The 17,397-nt window shown below is 44.6% G+C and overlaps 2 protein-coding genes across 5 annotated transcripts; one reads left to right on the top strand and one right to left on the bottom strand.

Moving 5' to 3' along the window:
* Window positions 1-82: 82 nt before the first annotated feature.
* Window positions 83-2,490, bottom strand: LOC9658936 (NAD-dependent protein deacylase). Of its 3 annotated transcripts, none has more exons than XM_024683769.1 (8): window positions 2,305-2,490; window positions 2,161-2,244; window positions 2,022-2,086; window positions 1,806-1,908; window positions 1,496-1,636; window positions 1,181-1,378; window positions 889-980; window positions 83-739 (listed from the first exon to the last, which is right to left on the bottom strand). In XM_024683769.1, exons 1-8 carry the CDS (start codon window positions 2,416-2,418, stop codon window positions 631-633), a joined length of 906 nt encoding a protein of 301 aa, XP_024539537.1. In that variant the 5' UTR covers window positions 2,419-2,490; the 3' UTR covers window positions 83-630. The 3 variants fall into 3 exon arrangements, with proteins under 3 accessions (XP_024539537.1, XP_024539539.1, XP_002978654.2); XM_002978608.2 differs by having other exon boundaries at window positions 634-739; window positions 885-980; XM_024683771.1 differs by lacking the exon at window positions 889-980 and having other exon boundaries at window positions 631-739.
* Window positions 2,453-4,176, top strand: LOC9658935. 2 transcript variants are annotated; one of them, XM_024683768.1, is made up of 7 exons: window positions 2,453-2,629; window positions 2,682-2,866; window positions 2,938-2,987; window positions 3,047-3,072; window positions 3,136-3,438; window positions 3,488-3,538; window positions 3,607-4,176. In XM_024683768.1, the coding sequence occupies exons 1-7, from the start codon at window positions 2,512-2,514 to the stop codon at window positions 3,672-3,674; spliced, it is 801 nt and encodes a 266-aa protein (XP_024539536.1). In that variant the 5' UTR covers window positions 2,453-2,511; the 3' UTR covers window positions 3,675-4,176. The 2 variants fall into 2 exon arrangements, with proteins under 2 accessions (XP_024539536.1, XP_024539535.1); XM_024683767.1 differs by having other exon boundaries at window positions 3,136-3,538.
* Window positions 4,177-17,397: the final 13,221 nt, after the last annotated feature.

The raw sequence follows: 17,397 nt of genomic DNA, 5'->3' as shown, positions 1-17,397 counted from the left end.
ACGATAATCCCGTGACGGTGCATGACGTTGGACGCATAAAATCTCCATTCTAGCAGGATCAAAGAAATTATCCATCCACGCATTTCCGGATCAAATCCAGCGTGGAAAATTAAAGGTAGGAATCGAGATCATCCTTGTGATTTTTTACCACGGTAAAAAATCGCGGAGCGAGCTAACTACACACAGGAGGAAAATCTAAAACAAGATTTGCCAAGTCAGAAGTAAGTTGGCCGTAAGAAATTGGCAGCCTCATTATACCTTTGTCAGAGCAGTGTCCCCCATGTATGCATTGCTCCCTTTAGCCATGGCCCATGGAGCCATGACCATGGCCACCAAAAGTGGTCAGTGGACCGGCCGGCGTACGGCCGCCGCATGCACTGCTGGTGATGGTGACGGGTTCGATTCCCTGCAACGGCGCTGGAATAGGACGACGGTCACAGGCTCGAATCTCGCTCTCGCTCTCTCTCTCTCTCTCTCTCTCTCTCTCTCTCTCTCTCTCTCTTGCGGAAGAATTTATTTGCAAAGTACACGCTTGGCCTGACTCGCCGAAACGAAGCGAGCGGGCGAGTCAAAGACTCGCTTGTCACGGATCGAGAGATTTGGACGTGGACTCGTTTGTTTGGTTGTTTGCTACACTGCTGCGCTCTTGGCTGCTTCCAGCTCCAGCTCCTGCAGCTCTTGGCGAGAGATTTCCAGACTGCGAGGCAAGGCCTCCGCGCACGTCCCTTGGAATCTATACCTGTTGCGGAAGTGACAGGAAAACCAAAGCTCGTGAATTCATGAATGAAATGAAAGACAGCGAAGCTTAAGCGAGCAAAGAGACTGCTAAGAAACCGAGAAGGCAAACAGAACAGAAGCAAGGACACTGAGAATGAGGAAAGAACCTGCCTGCAGTATCGGCTCGCAGGTGTCTCCTCGAGGTTGAATTCCGCAACCGCGCCGCCGCCACCTTTCACAAGCGGAATAAACCCGGCTGCTGGCTGCGAGCGACAAAAATGTTCTTACAATGCAGGAAATGCAGGAAAAAAAGGTGGCGGTCGAAAAGATTGATCATGACAGACATGCGCAAAAGGCCAGCGGAGAAAAGGAAAACAGAGGACACAAAAAGCTTCAGATTCAGGATTCAGGATCCTTCCAGGAACCAAAAGTGATGCGATTGCGAGAAGGCCGACAGGAGTACCTGGACGACAGCGGAAGTTCCAGCAACGAGCAGCAGGTCGCAGCGGCGGAGTGATTCGTGAGCACGCTCCATGACACCGAGATCAAGAGATTCCCCGAACCACACAACATGCGGCCTCAGTAATCCATTGCATGACCTGCAGCGCGGGAGCTGTAGTCTCGGAATGTTGGCGTCGTAAGCTGATGGATCTGGACACCCCTGCTCTAGAGAAGGCCAAAAATGAGAAGAAGAAACACGAGAAGACGTTCCGTATCAAAAGCAGGAAAGAAAAAAGAAAAAAAGCCAAAGAAAAAAAGGATTTTGAGGAGGTTTTACCTTTCCATCGAGAGCTGCACAGATTGGCATGTCGAAGTTTTGCAGCACTTGGTCGCAGGTGCAGCAGCGGGTCTTCCACATCGAGCCGTGGAGTTCTTCCACGGATTTTGTGCCTGCGCGACTATGCAGTCCATCTACGTTCTAAAGAAACGAAAAACAAGAAAAAGGATTCCATTTTAGCGAAGAACGTCGAGAAAAAGCAAGCTGGAATTCTAAGAAGAAATGCGAAGGTCGTCGAGAAGAACAAAGGTGGAATTCTACAAGAAATGCGAAGAACGTCGAGCTGGAGTTTTAAGAAAAAAAAAATCACCTGTGTCAAAAGCTTGAACTCCTTCCCTTGTTGCTCGCATCTCTTCTCCAGCGCTGTTATTGCATAGTGTCCGGCGTTTGGCACAGCCTTGGACACAATACAGCTATAATCAAACACCATCTGGCTAGTTAAAACTTCACAGAACCAAAAAAAGAAAAAAAAAAAAAATGGAACGAAAAAAAAGAGGACGAAACGAGCTAAAACTTTAAGACTCACCGCCGGTAGTGGTAAAACTCCCACACCATTGAAGGATTCGCCGCAAAGGCTTCCGGAGTCGTGAGCTAAGCAGGAAAAATTCAAGCAGCACATTAACAAAACCACCCAAGGAAAAATAGAGAAAACAAAAATAACGCACCATGGCACTCCATTCTCGCCATTCTTTGAAGGTCGGGACCCCAGATTCCGCGGATATCCCTGCACCGGTGAGAACCGTGACTTTCTACATCACCGAAGATGCCAAGTTCTTTCATTTGTTCTTTTCGATCTAGTCTAGTCTTACCTTTGATTTGTCCAGCGCGATCGCGAATTCGCGAGCTCCTTTGTCATCGCTCATCGATCGGCCCTTCTGGATCCGGCCAGATGCTCTTAGATTCCGCGATAGCGAGCGAAACATAACCTAGGCCTTTGTTATGCTTGGCATTTTGATTTAGGGTTATTGGGCGAGGGTAGGGTAGCATAAGCTAGATCGAGGAGGAGATAAGAGGGCATGGCGGTCACGACCAAGGGCGCGGCGCTGGAATCTTGCTCGGTGTGCCTGGAGCAAGTCAGCGATGTCGGGGAGAGATCGTTCGCGAAGCTCAAATGCGGTCACTATTTCCATCTAGGTATGCCAAAAGCCCTCTTTCGCTGGATTTGTGATCTTCTTGTTTTCTCCAGATTGTATCGGCTCGGCCTTCAATGCCAAGGGATCTATGCAATGCCCGAATTGCCGGCGCGTCGAGGAGGGGCGGTGGCTCTATGCTTCTGGATGCCGCCAGCACGAGGATTTCGCCTTTGTGGATCTGCCGTCCAGCGACGAGGAGTATGATGTCTACGCAGGCATGGCGGATTATCACGAGCTGGTATGAAGAGAGAGAAAAAAAATCTTTTTCCTTTCGTGGTTCGTACTGATCTTGGTTTGTTTGTCTCGCAGCACTTACGCCATTTCCAATGGTGTCCATATCAGAGCTTTCTCAGCTTGGAGTAAGTATCCTGGATCTCTCAGGATTGATTATAACTGTGCTCTTTCCGTTTGTTCTCAGGGAAATCGATCCTTTAGTAACTGGATGTAAGTGCTCGTTTCATCCAGTGTTCTAGTGACTGAGAGAACGTTTTGTTTTTTCTCTTGCAGATTCAGATCCCAACGTTGTTGTCAACGTTTTGTATGGAGAGAACCATCCCGCGGCCCCGACGAACAGCAACACACACCACGTATGTCCTTTCTTTTCCCCCGCGCAGTCCTACTGGGGGGCGGCAACGCGACAGATTGTAGATGAACTGGTTGTAGTGCAAAACCAAGTAGAGCCCCCGAGTGTTGGTGGTGGTGGTGGTGGAGGGGGCTCCATAGGTGGGACTATCAGAGGGCCACACTCATTTCCAGTCCATGAAAGAACTGGATGGGCTTCTCAATCTGGTGGTGCACACAATCCAGTTGGTATGATGAATGATGTTGGACTTGCAAGCTTACCTATTGAGCGTTTCAGGTGGTCTGCTCCTGCAAACCGCAGTGATGCTGTGCAGCCTGGTTACTCTGGGTAAGTTCACCAGAAAAGGCAGTTTTTTCTTTGCGTGCTAACGTTTTTTTCTGTTTTTTTCCTGACAGGCAGCTCAGATCTCCTGAAAACAATGCAACATCATGGCATCACGTCCCGTGTCCTCACCACGGGCTAGCCTCCACCAATGTGTCCTCGTCGCCGGCTTATGCCCATGGGAACGGGCCGTCGAGAAGATCAAGACATTGGGCCCATGGAACATCGTCGTCCACAGGCCGAGTTGGAGCTGGATCGAGAGTGGCTTCTCCGAGAGAGCAGCGAGAGAGCCACCACCGAGAGTGGCAGCGCAGAAGAGAGTCCCCGGGCTATGAAACTATGGTGGATGCGTCGTCACACTGGCGTCCTTGGTTCCAGTCGGGCAGCAGTGGGAGCAACTTCTCATCGGAGCTCAGAGCGGCGGCAGCGTCTGGAAGCGTTCGAGCGGATGTTTATGGTCCGAGTGATGGTTTCCAGGGGCAGCATTACTACTACAGCCAGTCGTATGCTCCTCCAGGGGACGAAGCGCGTCACCAACAGCACCACCACCACCACCACCATGCACGGTGAATGAAGATATATATAACACGGATATTAAGTGATTCTGGTTCAAGTAAATAAAGTAAATAATTTTGGCAAAGAAAGAATGCACGCACTTTTAAGTTAAAACTTTTAAATTAGAGGATCTTAACCTAATTTAAAATTTTAATGCTATTCTTCAACATTAGTTAATAGTAGCATTTACTCATTTTAAAAAGTCTTTAACTAATGAAAATCCGTTCACATAACCATTATTACACTTCGTTCCATTAGAAATATTAGGTCAAAATATACGTAAGGAATATTCTTTGTGTGGCCACCACAACTCCCAATGCTAATTGATTGATGGCCAGGAACTGGAGTCCCTAACAACTCTAGTAGCACAAGGATTGATTGATTTCACAACTTGAGAGCTTAATGATTGATTGATTGGCACATTGACAGCGCCCTTCGATCCTGGCATCATCTTGCGTGCAAAAGAAATTCTCCACCACTTGCCCTAAAGAATATTCTTGAATATTTTAATTCTAATGCTAGGATTTTAAGGAAAAATACAAAGGAAATGCTAATGTTACCATTCAGCTAGTTTAATGTAATTTCTGGTCTGAACAAATTACCATTGAGTTAAACTATTAAATTAGAATTTGCAAAATCTAATGTAATACTGTGGTGGTGTGAACACATTATAATTAAATTAATTAATTTAATGGTGGGTGTGAAACCCCCTTAATTGCACAATTGTAAGCTTGGACTTCTTCATTGTTTCCCGAGTTCAATAATCAGCTAGACTACCATAGTGTTTGCAATAATGAATTGGCAGTGAGCAAGGTGGCAAATCTTGGGATGGGGAGAATATTGCTTTTCCTCCATGATGCCTCACTGTCCAAGATTGCAAGGTAGATCAACTTATAGGTGTCAATGGTCAGGCAACAAGATCTTAGCCCTCTTCTTTTCCAAGACTATCACAAAGTACATATGTTGGAGTTTTGATAAAAAATACTACAAACATATTGAGAAGTGGCAGCCAAAATGGAAGACTCTAGCTATACCTTTCACTTTTTTCTTTTTTTCCATTATAGGAGAGTAAGGATCTAGTTTCTTAAAACTCAAGTAGTGGTGATGTTTTCCTCCCTTCGACAGTCCTTTACATCACAAGCAAGCAAAAGCTTTACCCTCATCTTGCAAATCAACAAATGTGAATGAAGGGACTGAAGTATATATCTAAAATATACTTAGATATTTTGATCTAAACTCTAGCAATTGTTATTTATTTATATTATTGAGGTTTAGACCCCTACACCAGATTCAGTCCAAAATAAATAATCTATATGCTATAGTACCATAATTAGTGTATTACCTAGAGTAATGTATATATATATATATATAGACACATACATGTATTTACAAACCTTACAAATTTAACATTTTGCAACATAAATATTTATAAAAACAATCTTCTTAATCTTGAAAATGCTATTAATTTTCACCACGGGCTTGAAGCCTGAATCGTTCCCGCATGTTCATCATCTTCCTCTTCTCACCAAACTAGGGCTATTTTTTGTGCGTCTTATTCCGACTCCAAGAATTCCCAATGCAGATGTAGACAATGTAGGCTTGAAGTGCAGGATTTAGAACTGGGAAGATGGCGAATCAAGGTGAGACGGCTGTGTACAAATTCTAACAGAGTAGTAGGACTGCAGCTCCCGCTTCCGGATTTGCACTTAGCAAGCAGGAAATCAAAACTTCTTACAGGAAACTTGCTTGAGAGGTGTGATTTTCCTCCTTTGTAATTCACGAGCTTGTAGTTTGCTAGCTTCTTTGTTTTTCAGTTTCATCCAAACATAAACAAGGAGTCCAATGCAGAGGAAAAATTCAAGGAGATCACTACTGCGTACGAGATAAGAATTTGCATTTCTTTCAATTCCATGAAGATCATTCCCATGTAGGTGCTCTCGGATGATGAAAACCAAGCCATCAAGAGGAGGGCCAACTTCCACGGTAAGGCATCAATTTTCGATTGATAGAGATGATCTAGAGTTTCTTTTTGTGCGCAGGATAGTCCATTCATATTTTTGACTCGTTTTTAAAAGACGGAGCAGATTTGAAAGGCGCAGATTGATCTGGAGTTCAAGGAAACGATCTCAGGTATGATCCAACTTACAAAAAGATCTTCTTTTTTTTTTTTGATTTTATTATTTTTTCTCGTGACAATGCTTCTGCAGGAGCCTTGACCTCAAAGAAGCGGTTTTTGGAGTGGAAAAACAGTTTGACATATGGCATGTGGAAAGCTGCGAGGCATGTAAGGGAACTAGCGCCAGAAGTAAGAGCACAAAGAGATATCGAGTCTGTGGAGGAATGGGTGAAGTTATGCGGACACAAGAAACAGTCTTCGGGATGTTCTCACAGGTTAGCAATTCTTCGATGACTTTTGACTCTATTTTATTTTTCTCACAGGTGAGGGACAAGTGGAGTGTTCCGTGTCAGTGCGAGCACTCTCCATGTTGCCAGTGGACTCGCTTGTTCTATGTAGTTTCTCTGTGACTGACATTGTGCTCTCTCGGTGGTCCATCCGGTGATCTCTACGTCAATCTTAAAATCAGAGACATGCCTAGAATTCGAAGAGACGATCTTTACTCCGATATCTCGGTGAGCTCAGAATGTATACTGGGGCCAGGGTGGCAGTGAGTTCATGGTGGATGCATTTCTAGTCCGATAGCAGTGGGAGCAACTTATCGTCGGAGCTCAGAGCGGTAGAAGCATTCGAGCGGATGTTTATGGCCCGAGTGATGGTTTCCAGCAGCATTACTACCACAGCCAGTCGTATGCTCCTCCAGGGGACGAAGTGCGCCACCACCACCACCGTCAGCAGCAGTATACCTGTTGAGCTTGGCAAGCTTACCAGCTTGGAAACGCTGAAAATTTGAGGACGTGAGCCCGTCTGTGCTACTAGAGAAAGAAGCATACTCCATGTCCTTGTAGAACCCAAGCTTTGCAAGAGCCTCCTGCGAAAGATGGCAATGGTTTAGAAATACTTCAAGGAAGAAAGAAAATGAAACGAAAAGTGTGCTGGACGCAAAAACTATTGAACAAACAAAAGGAAAGCACGTACATCAAAGCTGCAGGACAAATCCCCGACAACGCTCAGAGTGTTGGACCTGTCCCAAAACGCGGTCCCATTCCCAGCTCCTTTGACCAGTTCTCTTCCCTGGAAGATCTAGCACTGGAGTTACGGGACAAATGCCAAGCTCTCTTGGCCAACTTCGCAGACTTGTCCTCGACAGAGCAGCTGTGTTCCTGAATCTATAGGACTTCTTTTCAATCTAGACGTCTTTTGGGCCTCCCAAGACTCACAGGCCTTTCGGTGAACAACCTCACTGGACTTCCTACCAACATGGCCAAGCTTGTCAACTTGAACGCTGTCTACTTAGACAACAATGACATTAGAAGCTTTGACACCATCTCTGGCCCGGAGCTCTCAACCATCTCTCTCAGTCGCTGCAAGCTCCAAGGACTGATACCCTCCTAGTTTAACCTCAAGCAGCAGCCCCTGGGACCTTCATGTTTCATCCCAAATCCATTACTGGAACTGTAACCACTGCTCTTGGACAGCTTTGGAAAAACTCTCCCCTGACTTGAACTTTGTGCCATGGATCTAGAGAGACTATCATGGAGGGTCTAGGACCACAATCACAACATATCACGATGACTTTGTTGCTTGGTTATTGAAGTGAGTTCCAAGGAGCATTGAAGTTGCCACTTTGTGGAAGACTTTGGACTTTAGCAGCAAGATATACCATCTAAATGCCTCTCTAGGGAAGGGGGAGGAGGAGGACAGCATCACCATTACTTAAATTTAAAGTACAAATCTTTTGAATCTTTTATTTCACCTTATTTATCTATTTATATAATGCTTTGGATATCTTAAATCTTTTGTTTCGCCTTTGTTTATCTATTTACATGGTGTTTTTATCCAACGCACTGGGCTAGTGCATCTTCTTGCTTTATCATAGAAGTTTGAAGTCTTTTGAAAATTGGTGACTTCAAGTACCAATAAACAAACAAAAGTATAGAGAATAAAGCCATCTAGAATATGTTTATAATTAAAACCAACATGATTGGAATTTTAATCCCTCGATGATAATTTTGGATTGCTAGCAAAGTTTTTTGGATCCATGCCATAAAGTCCAAGTCTGAATATGGGATGAGATATGAAAATTCCATGCATAACTGGAAAAATCCTATGAACAATTATAACAATAAAGATATAGTATCTTTTTCCTTTTTTTTTTTTGCTTTATAATACTGTGTATAAAAGTCCTCTTAATTGATTAATTTCATTAAAAGTATAAAGATAAATTATATATGGATTTCTCTCCTTATCTACCAATTTACATAGTTATGTAAAAAAAAATTATGTGACATAAAAAATAAACCATTCTATTAATATTCATTCTAATATTTATTTTTTTATTTTCTTTTTGTAGTCCTAAAACACAAAAACTATATCTTGTGAAGTTAATATATTTAAGTAAATTTACAAAAGTTTGTTTGGTACCCAAAGACAAATATTTTTTCAAAAGACATTTCATTGAATTAATGTTATATAGTAACAAAAAGCTATAAAAAAAAGTAGTATATTTGTTACACAAAAAAAAAGGTAGCTAGTGCCTATTGTGTTGACTATAACAATGGAAAATTCCATTATGTGCATAACAATGATAAACAAAAAATTTTGCATGATAAATTGAAAAAAACTGTATAATATCAAAAACTCAATTTTTACCAAGGGATTCGCTACATTTAAACTAAAAGATAAAAGAGTCCTAAAACTTTTGAATGTAATTTTTCATGTGGAATAAAAACACAATATAAATAAATAAACAAGGTGAAGTAAAATATTTATACTTTATAATTATTTGAGGAATCTAATCTTTTAAAAACTCAAATAGTGATGATATTATTTTTATTCTCCTCCTTTAAAAAATTTTCATATCACAAGTTAAATTTAGAAACTTTAAGACTTATTTAGCAAATCCTATAGCAAATATTAAGTATTTGATGTTATACAAAAATTTTAGTTTGTCATTTTTATGTACATTTATTTATTGTCGTAGTAAAATAAATAGATACCAATCAACCTTTTCTAGCATAACAATTATATTATTTTTTTATAATTCTATACAACTTATTTTGAGTCAAAGTAAATGACTTTAATATAATAAAATATCTTTTGGAAAATTTTGTTATTGTGAATGGTAAACCATAATGCCTTCATACTCGTCATAAGTGTCTCATAGCCACAAGTCCCCTCGAGTCTAACGACTTGAAAGCAATGTCAATGGAGATAACAAACACACTTTTATAGCTCCTAGACCCCAGACACTTAGCAGCAGAGCAGAGAGTAGCCATAGCTTTGCAAATAGACAAACCATTGCCAATTTATGTTGACGATTTATTACTCATTGTCATAAGCTCTACGACCAATGCACTATTGCTACTAAACAAATTTGCATAGCTTTTGAACATTTGAAAATAAAAAATGAGTATTAAAAATTATTGATAAAATGGTAGATAAACAAATTTACTTTTGATATCATACTTTTAATGTAAAAATCTAAATTTTCCATTCTACTTTAGTCACTTAACCACCTCTCCGGCTACTAGGAGGAGTCTCATTCACAACCTCCATAAATCAAATTCAGTACTTAGGGTTTGCTAACCTCGAGAATGGCATCTATGCCACTCAACCTTTGCACTTGGTCCAAGTGCTCCACGTGTCTAATCCCATAACTGACACCCCAAGGTACCACCGACATATCAGCCCATTACACTAAGCTATGCCCATTCACCTTGGTCACATTGTGTGAGACACAAAATCCCTAGGCCCCAAAGTGGAGCCGAAAGGGCACCACGTGGTAGTGGCCGAAACGAAAGCCAAACGAGCGTAATATGTTTGGACTAAAAGCTCCGCCTTGAAAGGTCGAGAGCGGGAGTTGAACTCCCAACGAAGTGCTCGAGAAACAAGCACAAAGAGAGCAATAAGCGAGGCTCCAAAAAAGGACCCGAGATGGAGTCCAAGATGGAGTCCGAGATGGACCCGAGATGGAGTCCGAGATGGACCCAAGATGGAGTCTGAGATGGAGTCTGAGATGGAGTCCGAGATGGAGTCCGAGATTGACTCGAGATGGACCCAAGATGGACCCGAGATGGACCCGAGATGGAGTCCGAGATGGAGTCCGAGATGGAGTCCAAGAAGGACCCGAGATGGAGTCCGAGGTGGAGTCCAAGATGGAGTCCGAGATGGACCCGAGATGGAGTCCGAGATGGAGTCCGAGATGGACCCAAGATGGAGTCTGAGATGGAATCCGAGATGGAGTCCGAGATGGAGTCCGAGATTGACTCGAGATGGACCCAAGATGGACCCGAGATGGACCCGAGATGGAGTCCGAGATGGAGTCCAAGAAGGACCCGAGATGGAGTCCGAGGTGGAGTCCAAGATGGAGTCCAAGATGGAGTCCGAGATGGACCCGAGATGGAGTCCGAAGTCGAGACCGGGACCAAGACCGAGACCGAGATCGGGACCGAGACCGAGACCGAGGCCGAGTCCGAGTCCGAGTCCGAGTCCGAGTCCGAATCCGAGTCCGAGTCCGAGTCCGAGTCCGAGTCCGAGTCCGAGTCCGAGTCCGAGTCCGAGGCCGAGTCCGAGTTCGAGCCTGAGAGGGTGAAAGCCCAAAGCGTTCATCTCCTAGACCCTGGGGGGTTTGGTGAGCTCCAAAAGTATAGTAAGGGGGAGGGCTGCAGTGGAGCCAGTTTGGCCAGGAAAGGCCAGTTTGGCCAGGAAAGGCCAGTTTGGCCTAGGAAGGCCGGACCCAGTGTTGGGTGATGAGCTGCCCACTGGGAAGTCCAAGACTAGAGTGAACACAAACCGACAAGCGGGGTAGCTTGGTGAAGTGTTCAAGAGCTGGCTCTAGTTCCCCTGGGAGATCAACTGGCCGATGCTCCCAGTCCAAGTGTGGGTGGCACTACCTACTTGGATACCTGGTGTGGCTCAACGGAACCTCGCTCTAAGCCCATGGCTAGAACACCCAAAGGCAGAAGGCGAGGAGAGTACCCATGAGGCCCACGTAGGGCCACAGTGTTCCGAAATGTTGTCCCAAAGTCCCAGACTGTGGAAAGGAAAAGGAATACCCCTCTGGTGTGGTGATAAAGGACACGGTCACCCAGTGAGGAAGTCCCAAAGGACAGTTGGACTTAGAGGTCAGACCTGTGGGCCTTGATTCAGTGGTAGTGTTGGTGAACACGGCCATGGACAGAAAGGGACTTGGTGGGGACCAAAAAGGAGATATTGGGGAAGGCTATTTCCCATGTCTATGAGCATCCTAAGGATGCTAAGGAGTGGATCTGGGATGACCACTCATGGACGGATAACCCAGTCTTGGAAAGACGGGATTGCAATGCAGGTGGTGTTGGACTACCGATGTGACCAAGGTGATTGGGCATGGCCTAGCGTAATGGGCTGGTATGTTGGTGGTGCCTTGGGGTGTCGGTCAAGGGATCGGACACGTGGAGCACTTGGACCAAGTGCAAAAGTTGAGTGGCGTGGATGCTATTCGCGGGGCTAGCAAGCCCCAAGTTCTGAATGGGACTTATGGAGGTCGTGAATGAGACTCCTCCAAGTGGTCGGAGGTGCGGTTAAGTGACTAAAGTAGAATGAAAAAATTAGTCGCTTACACATTGGTGGTCTAACACCACCTGCATTGCAATGCTATCTCTCAAATACTGGGCCATCCGTCCATGAGTGGTCATCCCAGATCCACTCCTTAGCATCTTTAGGATGCTTGTAGACATGGGAAATAGCCTTCCCCAATATCTCCGTTTCGGTCCCTATCAAGTCCCTTTCTGTCCATGGCCGTATTCGCCAACACTGCCACTGAATCAAGGCCCACTTAGATTGGGACTTGGTCTCGGTCTCGGTCCCGGTTCCATCTCGGACTCCATCTCAGGTCCATATCGGAATCTATCTCAGACTCCATCTTGGACTCCATCTCGGGTCCATCTCGGACTCCATCTCAGGTCCATATCGGACTCCATCTCGGGTCCATCTCGGACTCCATCTCGGGTCCATCTCGGGTCCATTTCGGACTCCATCTCAGACTTTTCCACGTGTCATGTATTGGTCCTCTTGTGTCCCTTTTCTAGAGACTCATTCATTGCTCGCTTCATGCTTGTTCCTCAAGCCCTTCGTTGGGTGTTCCATTCCCGCTCTTGACCTTTTCAAGTCGGAGCTTTTAGTCCAAACGTGTTACACTCATTTGGCTTTTGCTTCGGCCACTACCACGTGGCACCCTTTCGGCTCCACTTTGGGGCCTAGGGATTTTTTGTCTCACAACTCCACCACCCATAAACAAAATTTGATGTCCTCATCAAACGATAAACCATTTTATAAAGTAATACTAACATGTATTACCCTTTCCATCCTTGGCACCTAGCCAATACTCATCAATGGTTTGACATCAAAGGCTCACTATGTCTTGTCCATCCTTTAAGGAGCATAATCTCTCCAACTTAGAAACTCATTTGACCACTTGTGGTGGTTCTCTCTTTTTATTAGTTTAGTTCTCACTAAACCTATTAGAGACACTTTTTTTATTTCAATCCCACTAACTATTCTCAGGTAATCTTAGTTTTTATCGATATAACCTTTGCATTTTGGAACTTTTAATTTTGACTTCTCAGAGTCACTTTCCTAGGTGTCTCCGACACCTTGCATTGCACATATGGTGCAACTCCACTTCCCCATCCTAGGAAATTTTCTACTTAAGGGCACCATCATCTTCTCTTCAATTTTGTGCTACCTTTGGCATTAAGTTCCAGTTATCATAATTTGTGTTAGGGCTGTTCACAGCCCTATCATTTGGCTACCTTACTGCTCCTTCCTTTGGAACTTCCACTTCTGCTAAATCGAAGCAATTGAGAATCCATCCTTGAAAACACATTGCCTTTTCCACAATCCGTTAGCACGCAACACATTAGTGTTCTTGGCCTAACTTTGCCATTTGGATTCTTTCATATGATTCCCATGGTTTTTTTCTCATCCACTAGTCTTTTGCTTCTATCTATTGATTGTTGCATTTAGTAGCATAGGATCGCTACCTCCATTCTTGAGGTATTCTTTTGGTTCCATAACAAAGACTTTTTTTTGTCAAGTCTAGAGGGTGTTCACCCCTAGTATGTCTCTTTAGCATTTTCTACTGTGGGCTCTATCCACGGGCCAACTTTATGACCCTCCCATGGGTCTCTTATTGTAGCGCATGTGATCATGGGATGAAATTTGGATATACTATCACCGTGGATCCTTAGAACCTTGGGGGATAAATGGGGATAAAATAGCCACTAAGAGCTTTCTCATCGAACTCGTGACATTTGCTCTGATACCAACTGTAGTGCACCTTATCTCTCTCCTCTTAAGCCAACTGAAAAAGGGGCAATTGCTTGATGAGAGAGCCCTTAATGGCTATTTTATCCCCATTTATCCCCCAAGGTTCCAAGGATCCACGGTGACAGTATATCCAAATCTCATCCCATAATCACATGCGCTACACTTATAGAGACTACTTTCTTTGGACTCACTATGCTATTGCATTGTCACAATTCATTTCCTTTAGATGTTCTTCCCGTTTGGTCACTTTGACCAAGCCACACCATCATCAACTATTCAAATCAACACTTTGACCTAGGAACCTTATTCCTTACCCTCACAAGGACTTTATCTTTGTTTCAGCCATAAGATCACCTAGTAATCTAACCTTGGCACCTTAAAAGGTTTGTCAATAGGTACTAAGTCCTTTAGACCTTTAAGTTGTTCATCATGACCTCGGGGGCATCCCCCACACTTGGCAGTGCACCCAAGCCAGCCCTTCCGGCTAAGGGTCCATAGCAACTAAGACTGGGTGTCCCCATCTCCTTCATCACGTCTTTGGTGCCACTTGCACCAAAGTGTTTAAGTTAGATATGCTAAGCCACACTAAGCAATCTAACTATGATTCACGACTCTGGGGCATCCCCCGCTTAGCGGTGTCACCAAGCTAGTCTCCTTACTAAGAGTTCATGACCACCGAAAAATGAGTGTTCTCATATTCCAAACCATCACTGCGCCCTAGTAAGTTGGGACTCGAACCCAAACACTAGAAGGTCAGGACTCAAACCTAACCTCCGTATATGCATCTATGGACGACATCACTCAAGATGCCTGGCATGACTCCCCATGCTGGTGCACCAACTTATAGTTAAAATGCGCTACAAATCACAACTTAGGAATGTAGTTTTTCTGCACTACCAAATCCTCTCACTTGACAAGTTTATGATCATGCATAGACTCCTCTATGCTTGGCCCCATGAGCCACCCTTTTGAAGTTAGCACCTTCAACTAGGGGATTTGTTCCCCTAACTTGCCAATCTCACTTAGCAAGTCATCCGACCAACATAACATGGTTCCATGCATAAGCGTGAAAGTCCTCGACTATCGACTTTTATTCAAAGCCATCCCTTTGAGCATTCGGGAACTGCTTCCCCAACCTTGATAGCATTGCGTTATAGCAAGCTTCAAGGTCACGTTTCTGTTGCGCCACTCTAATTTCACGCGTTTTATGAACCATTTACACTTAGGTACTAAGCTACCTAAAATTGTCTTTGGGAACCTTTGAAGGAACTCTGTCCCTTAGCTTGCTAATGCCTCTCTTTTCACAAGCTTTTTAATTGCTATATTGTTTAACATGGACAATTCCATGCTTTACACTCTCTATGGCATCATGGTTGTTAATAACAACATGCTTGAGCACCCACTTGATTTTCCACTCTCAACTGGTATAACCACCCTTGGTTATGCAATTTGATTCCTATGGTTTGGTTCTATCCCCTTACTATTTATTTTTGGCCTCACAACTTTTCTTCGGTTATTGTCCTCCAGACTAGGAGGATAACTTTGCACTTTTTACTATGCCGTAGTAAGTATTCTTAAGGATGAACCTACCTAATAGCCTAGGGAGTGGTTCCTCAATCCGGGTATGCTCAACTTATAATCCCACATATTAGGATTAACGTTGTTATTTATGGGCTTTTATATACCCATCACTAGCCTTGCCAAAATTCCATTTTGGTTTTGTCCAATTTGGGTAGATGGTTTTCTTTTGTCCCTGCAACCTTGGACGTTTGGATAGCACCTTCTATCCATCATTCGCTAGGGACTTAGTCCCTTGGGCCTTATTTATTGCCCTTGTGACACTAAACACCACCTCCTGGTGTTCTAGAGTGTTTGGGTGTCCTAATGATGGCCTCCTTGATAATGAGCATTTCCTTTTACGACATTGACTTATTATATTGCTGTAAGAGACTAATTTTTTCATTCTACTTTAGTCACTTAACCACACCTCCGACCACTTGGAGGAGTCCCACTCACAACCTCCATAAGTCCTATTTTGGACTTGGGTTTGCTAGCCCCGAGAATGGCATCCCTACCATTCAACCTTTGCACTTGGTCCAAGTGCTCCACGTGTCCGATCCCATGACCGACACCCCAAGGTACCACCGATATATCAGCCCGTTACACTAAGGCCATGCCCATTCACCTTGGTCACATCGGTGGTCTGACACCACCTACATCATAGTCCTGTCTCTCAAAGACTGGGCCATCTGTCCATGAGTGATCATCCTAGATCCACTCCTTAGCAACCTTAAGATGCCCATAGATATGGGGAATAGCCTTCCCCAATATCCCTTTTCCGGTCCCCACCAAGTCCCTTTCTGCTTATGGCCGTGTTCGCCAACATTGCCATTGGATCGAGGCCCACAAGCCCGACCACTAAGTCCCATGGTCCTCTGGGACTTCCTCCTCACATGACCGTATCCTGGGTCTCTACACTATAGGATGGCTCCTCTTCCTTTTCACAGATTGGGACTTTGGGGCAACATTTCGGAACACTGTGGCCTTACGCGAGCTTTGTGGGTACTCTCCCCGCCTTCCGCCTTTGGGTGCTCTAGCCATGGGCTTAGAGCGAGGTTCCGTTGAGCCACACCAAGTATCCAAGTAGGTAGTGCCACCCACACTTGGACTGGGAGCATCGGCCAATCGATCTCCCAGGGGAACTAGAGCCGGCTCTTGAACACTTCACCAAACTACCCCACTTGTTGGTCCATGTTCATTCTAGTCTTGGACTTCCCAGTGGGCAGCTCATCACCCAACACTGGGTACAGCCTTCATGGGCCAAACTAGCCTTTCCTGGCCAAACTGGCTCCACTGCAATCCTCCCCCTTACTATACTTTTGGAACTCACCAAACCCCCTAGGGTTTGGGAGACGAACGCTTTGGGCTTTCACCCTCTCAGACTCGAGCTCAGGCTCGGTCTCGGCCTCAGCCTCGGCCTCGGTCTCAGTCTCGGTCCTGATCTCGATCTCGGTCTTGATCTCAGTCCTGGTCCCGGTCTCGGTCCCGGTCTCGGTCTCGGTCTCGGTCTTGGTCTCGACCTCGGACTCCATCTTGTGTCCTTCTCGGACTCCATCTCGAATTCCATCTCGAGTCCATCTCAGAGTCCATCTCAGACTCCATCTCGGACTCCATCTTGGGTCCATCTCGGACTCCATCTCGGGTCCATCTCGAACTCCATCTCAAACTCCATCTCGGACTCCATCTCAAATCCATCTCAGACTCCATCTCGGACTCCATTGCGGTCCATCTCAGACTCCATCTCAGGTCCAGCTCAAACACTTCCACGTGTCATGTGTTGGTCCTTTTGGGTCCCTTTTTTAGAGCCTCGCTTATTGCTCGCTTCGTGCTCATTCCTTGAGCACTTTGTTGGGAGTTCCACTCCCGCTCTCAACCTTTCAAGTCAGAACTTTTAGTCCAAACATGTTATGCTTGTTTGGCTTTCGCTTCAACCACTACCACGTGGCGCCCTTTCGGCTCCACTTTGGGGCCTAGGGATTTTGTGTCTCACAATTGCAACATAAGCAATTTATCTACCATAAGGGCATATCTAACTTCATATGCTATTAAGAAGTTTTGGGTAATTACCTTTTACCTGTTTAACCAATTATTTTGCACCTTTTGTTTAGTTGCTTTATAGTTGTCAAGTCCTACAACTCATTATTGGTGCTTTCACACCTCCATCATTATTTGGGTCACCACACTCTAACCGCATGCATTCCAGTTTAAGCCATGCCATTCCTATTTCCATTAGGATTCTTTTGGAAAGAGGTTCTCATGAACCCGCTAACTTGATCTCAAGGCATTACACTTTGGCACATTCGGTGTTTTCACACCATCGACTCTA

The sequence above is a fragment of the Selaginella moellendorffii genome, unplaced genomic scaffold (genome assembly GCF_000143415.4).
Source record: "Selaginella moellendorffii unplaced genomic scaffold, v1.0 SELMOscaffold_38, whole genome shotgun sequence".
Taxonomy (NCBI): Eukaryota; Viridiplantae; Streptophyta; class Lycopodiopsida; order Selaginellales; family Selaginellaceae; genus Selaginella; species Selaginella moellendorffii.
Note: the sequence above shows the minus strand (reverse complement) of the source record. Positions and strands in the feature narration are given on the sequence as shown.

Excerpts from the sequence above, each read along its gene's own strand:
- LOC9658936 (XM_024683769.1), bottom strand. The coding sequence starts at position 2,418 with ATGTTTCGCTCGCTATCGCGGAATCTAAGAGCATCTGGCCGGATCCAG. Across the intron at positions 2,245-2,304 it reads TCGCGCTGGACAAATCAAAG|AAAGTCACGGTTCTCACCGG; the intron begins GTAAGACTAGAC and ends TCGGTGATGTAG. Across the intron at positions 1,637-1,805 it reads AGTTCAAGCTTTTGACACAG|AACGTAGATGGACTGCATAG; the intron begins GTGATTTTTTTT and ends TCGTTTCTTTAG.
- LOC9658935 (XM_024683767.1), top strand. The coding sequence starts at position 2,512 with ATGGCGGTCACGACCAAGGGCGCGGCGCTGGAATCTTGCTCGGTGTGC. Across the intron at positions 2,630-2,681 it reads CGGTCACTATTTCCATCTAG|ATTGTATCGGCTCGGCCTTC; the intron begins GTATGCCAAAAG and ends TGTTTTCTCCAG. Across the intron at positions 2,988-3,046 it reads CAGAGCTTTCTCAGCTTGGA|GGAAATCGATCCTTTAGTAA; the intron begins GTAAGTATCCTG and ends GTTTGTTCTCAG.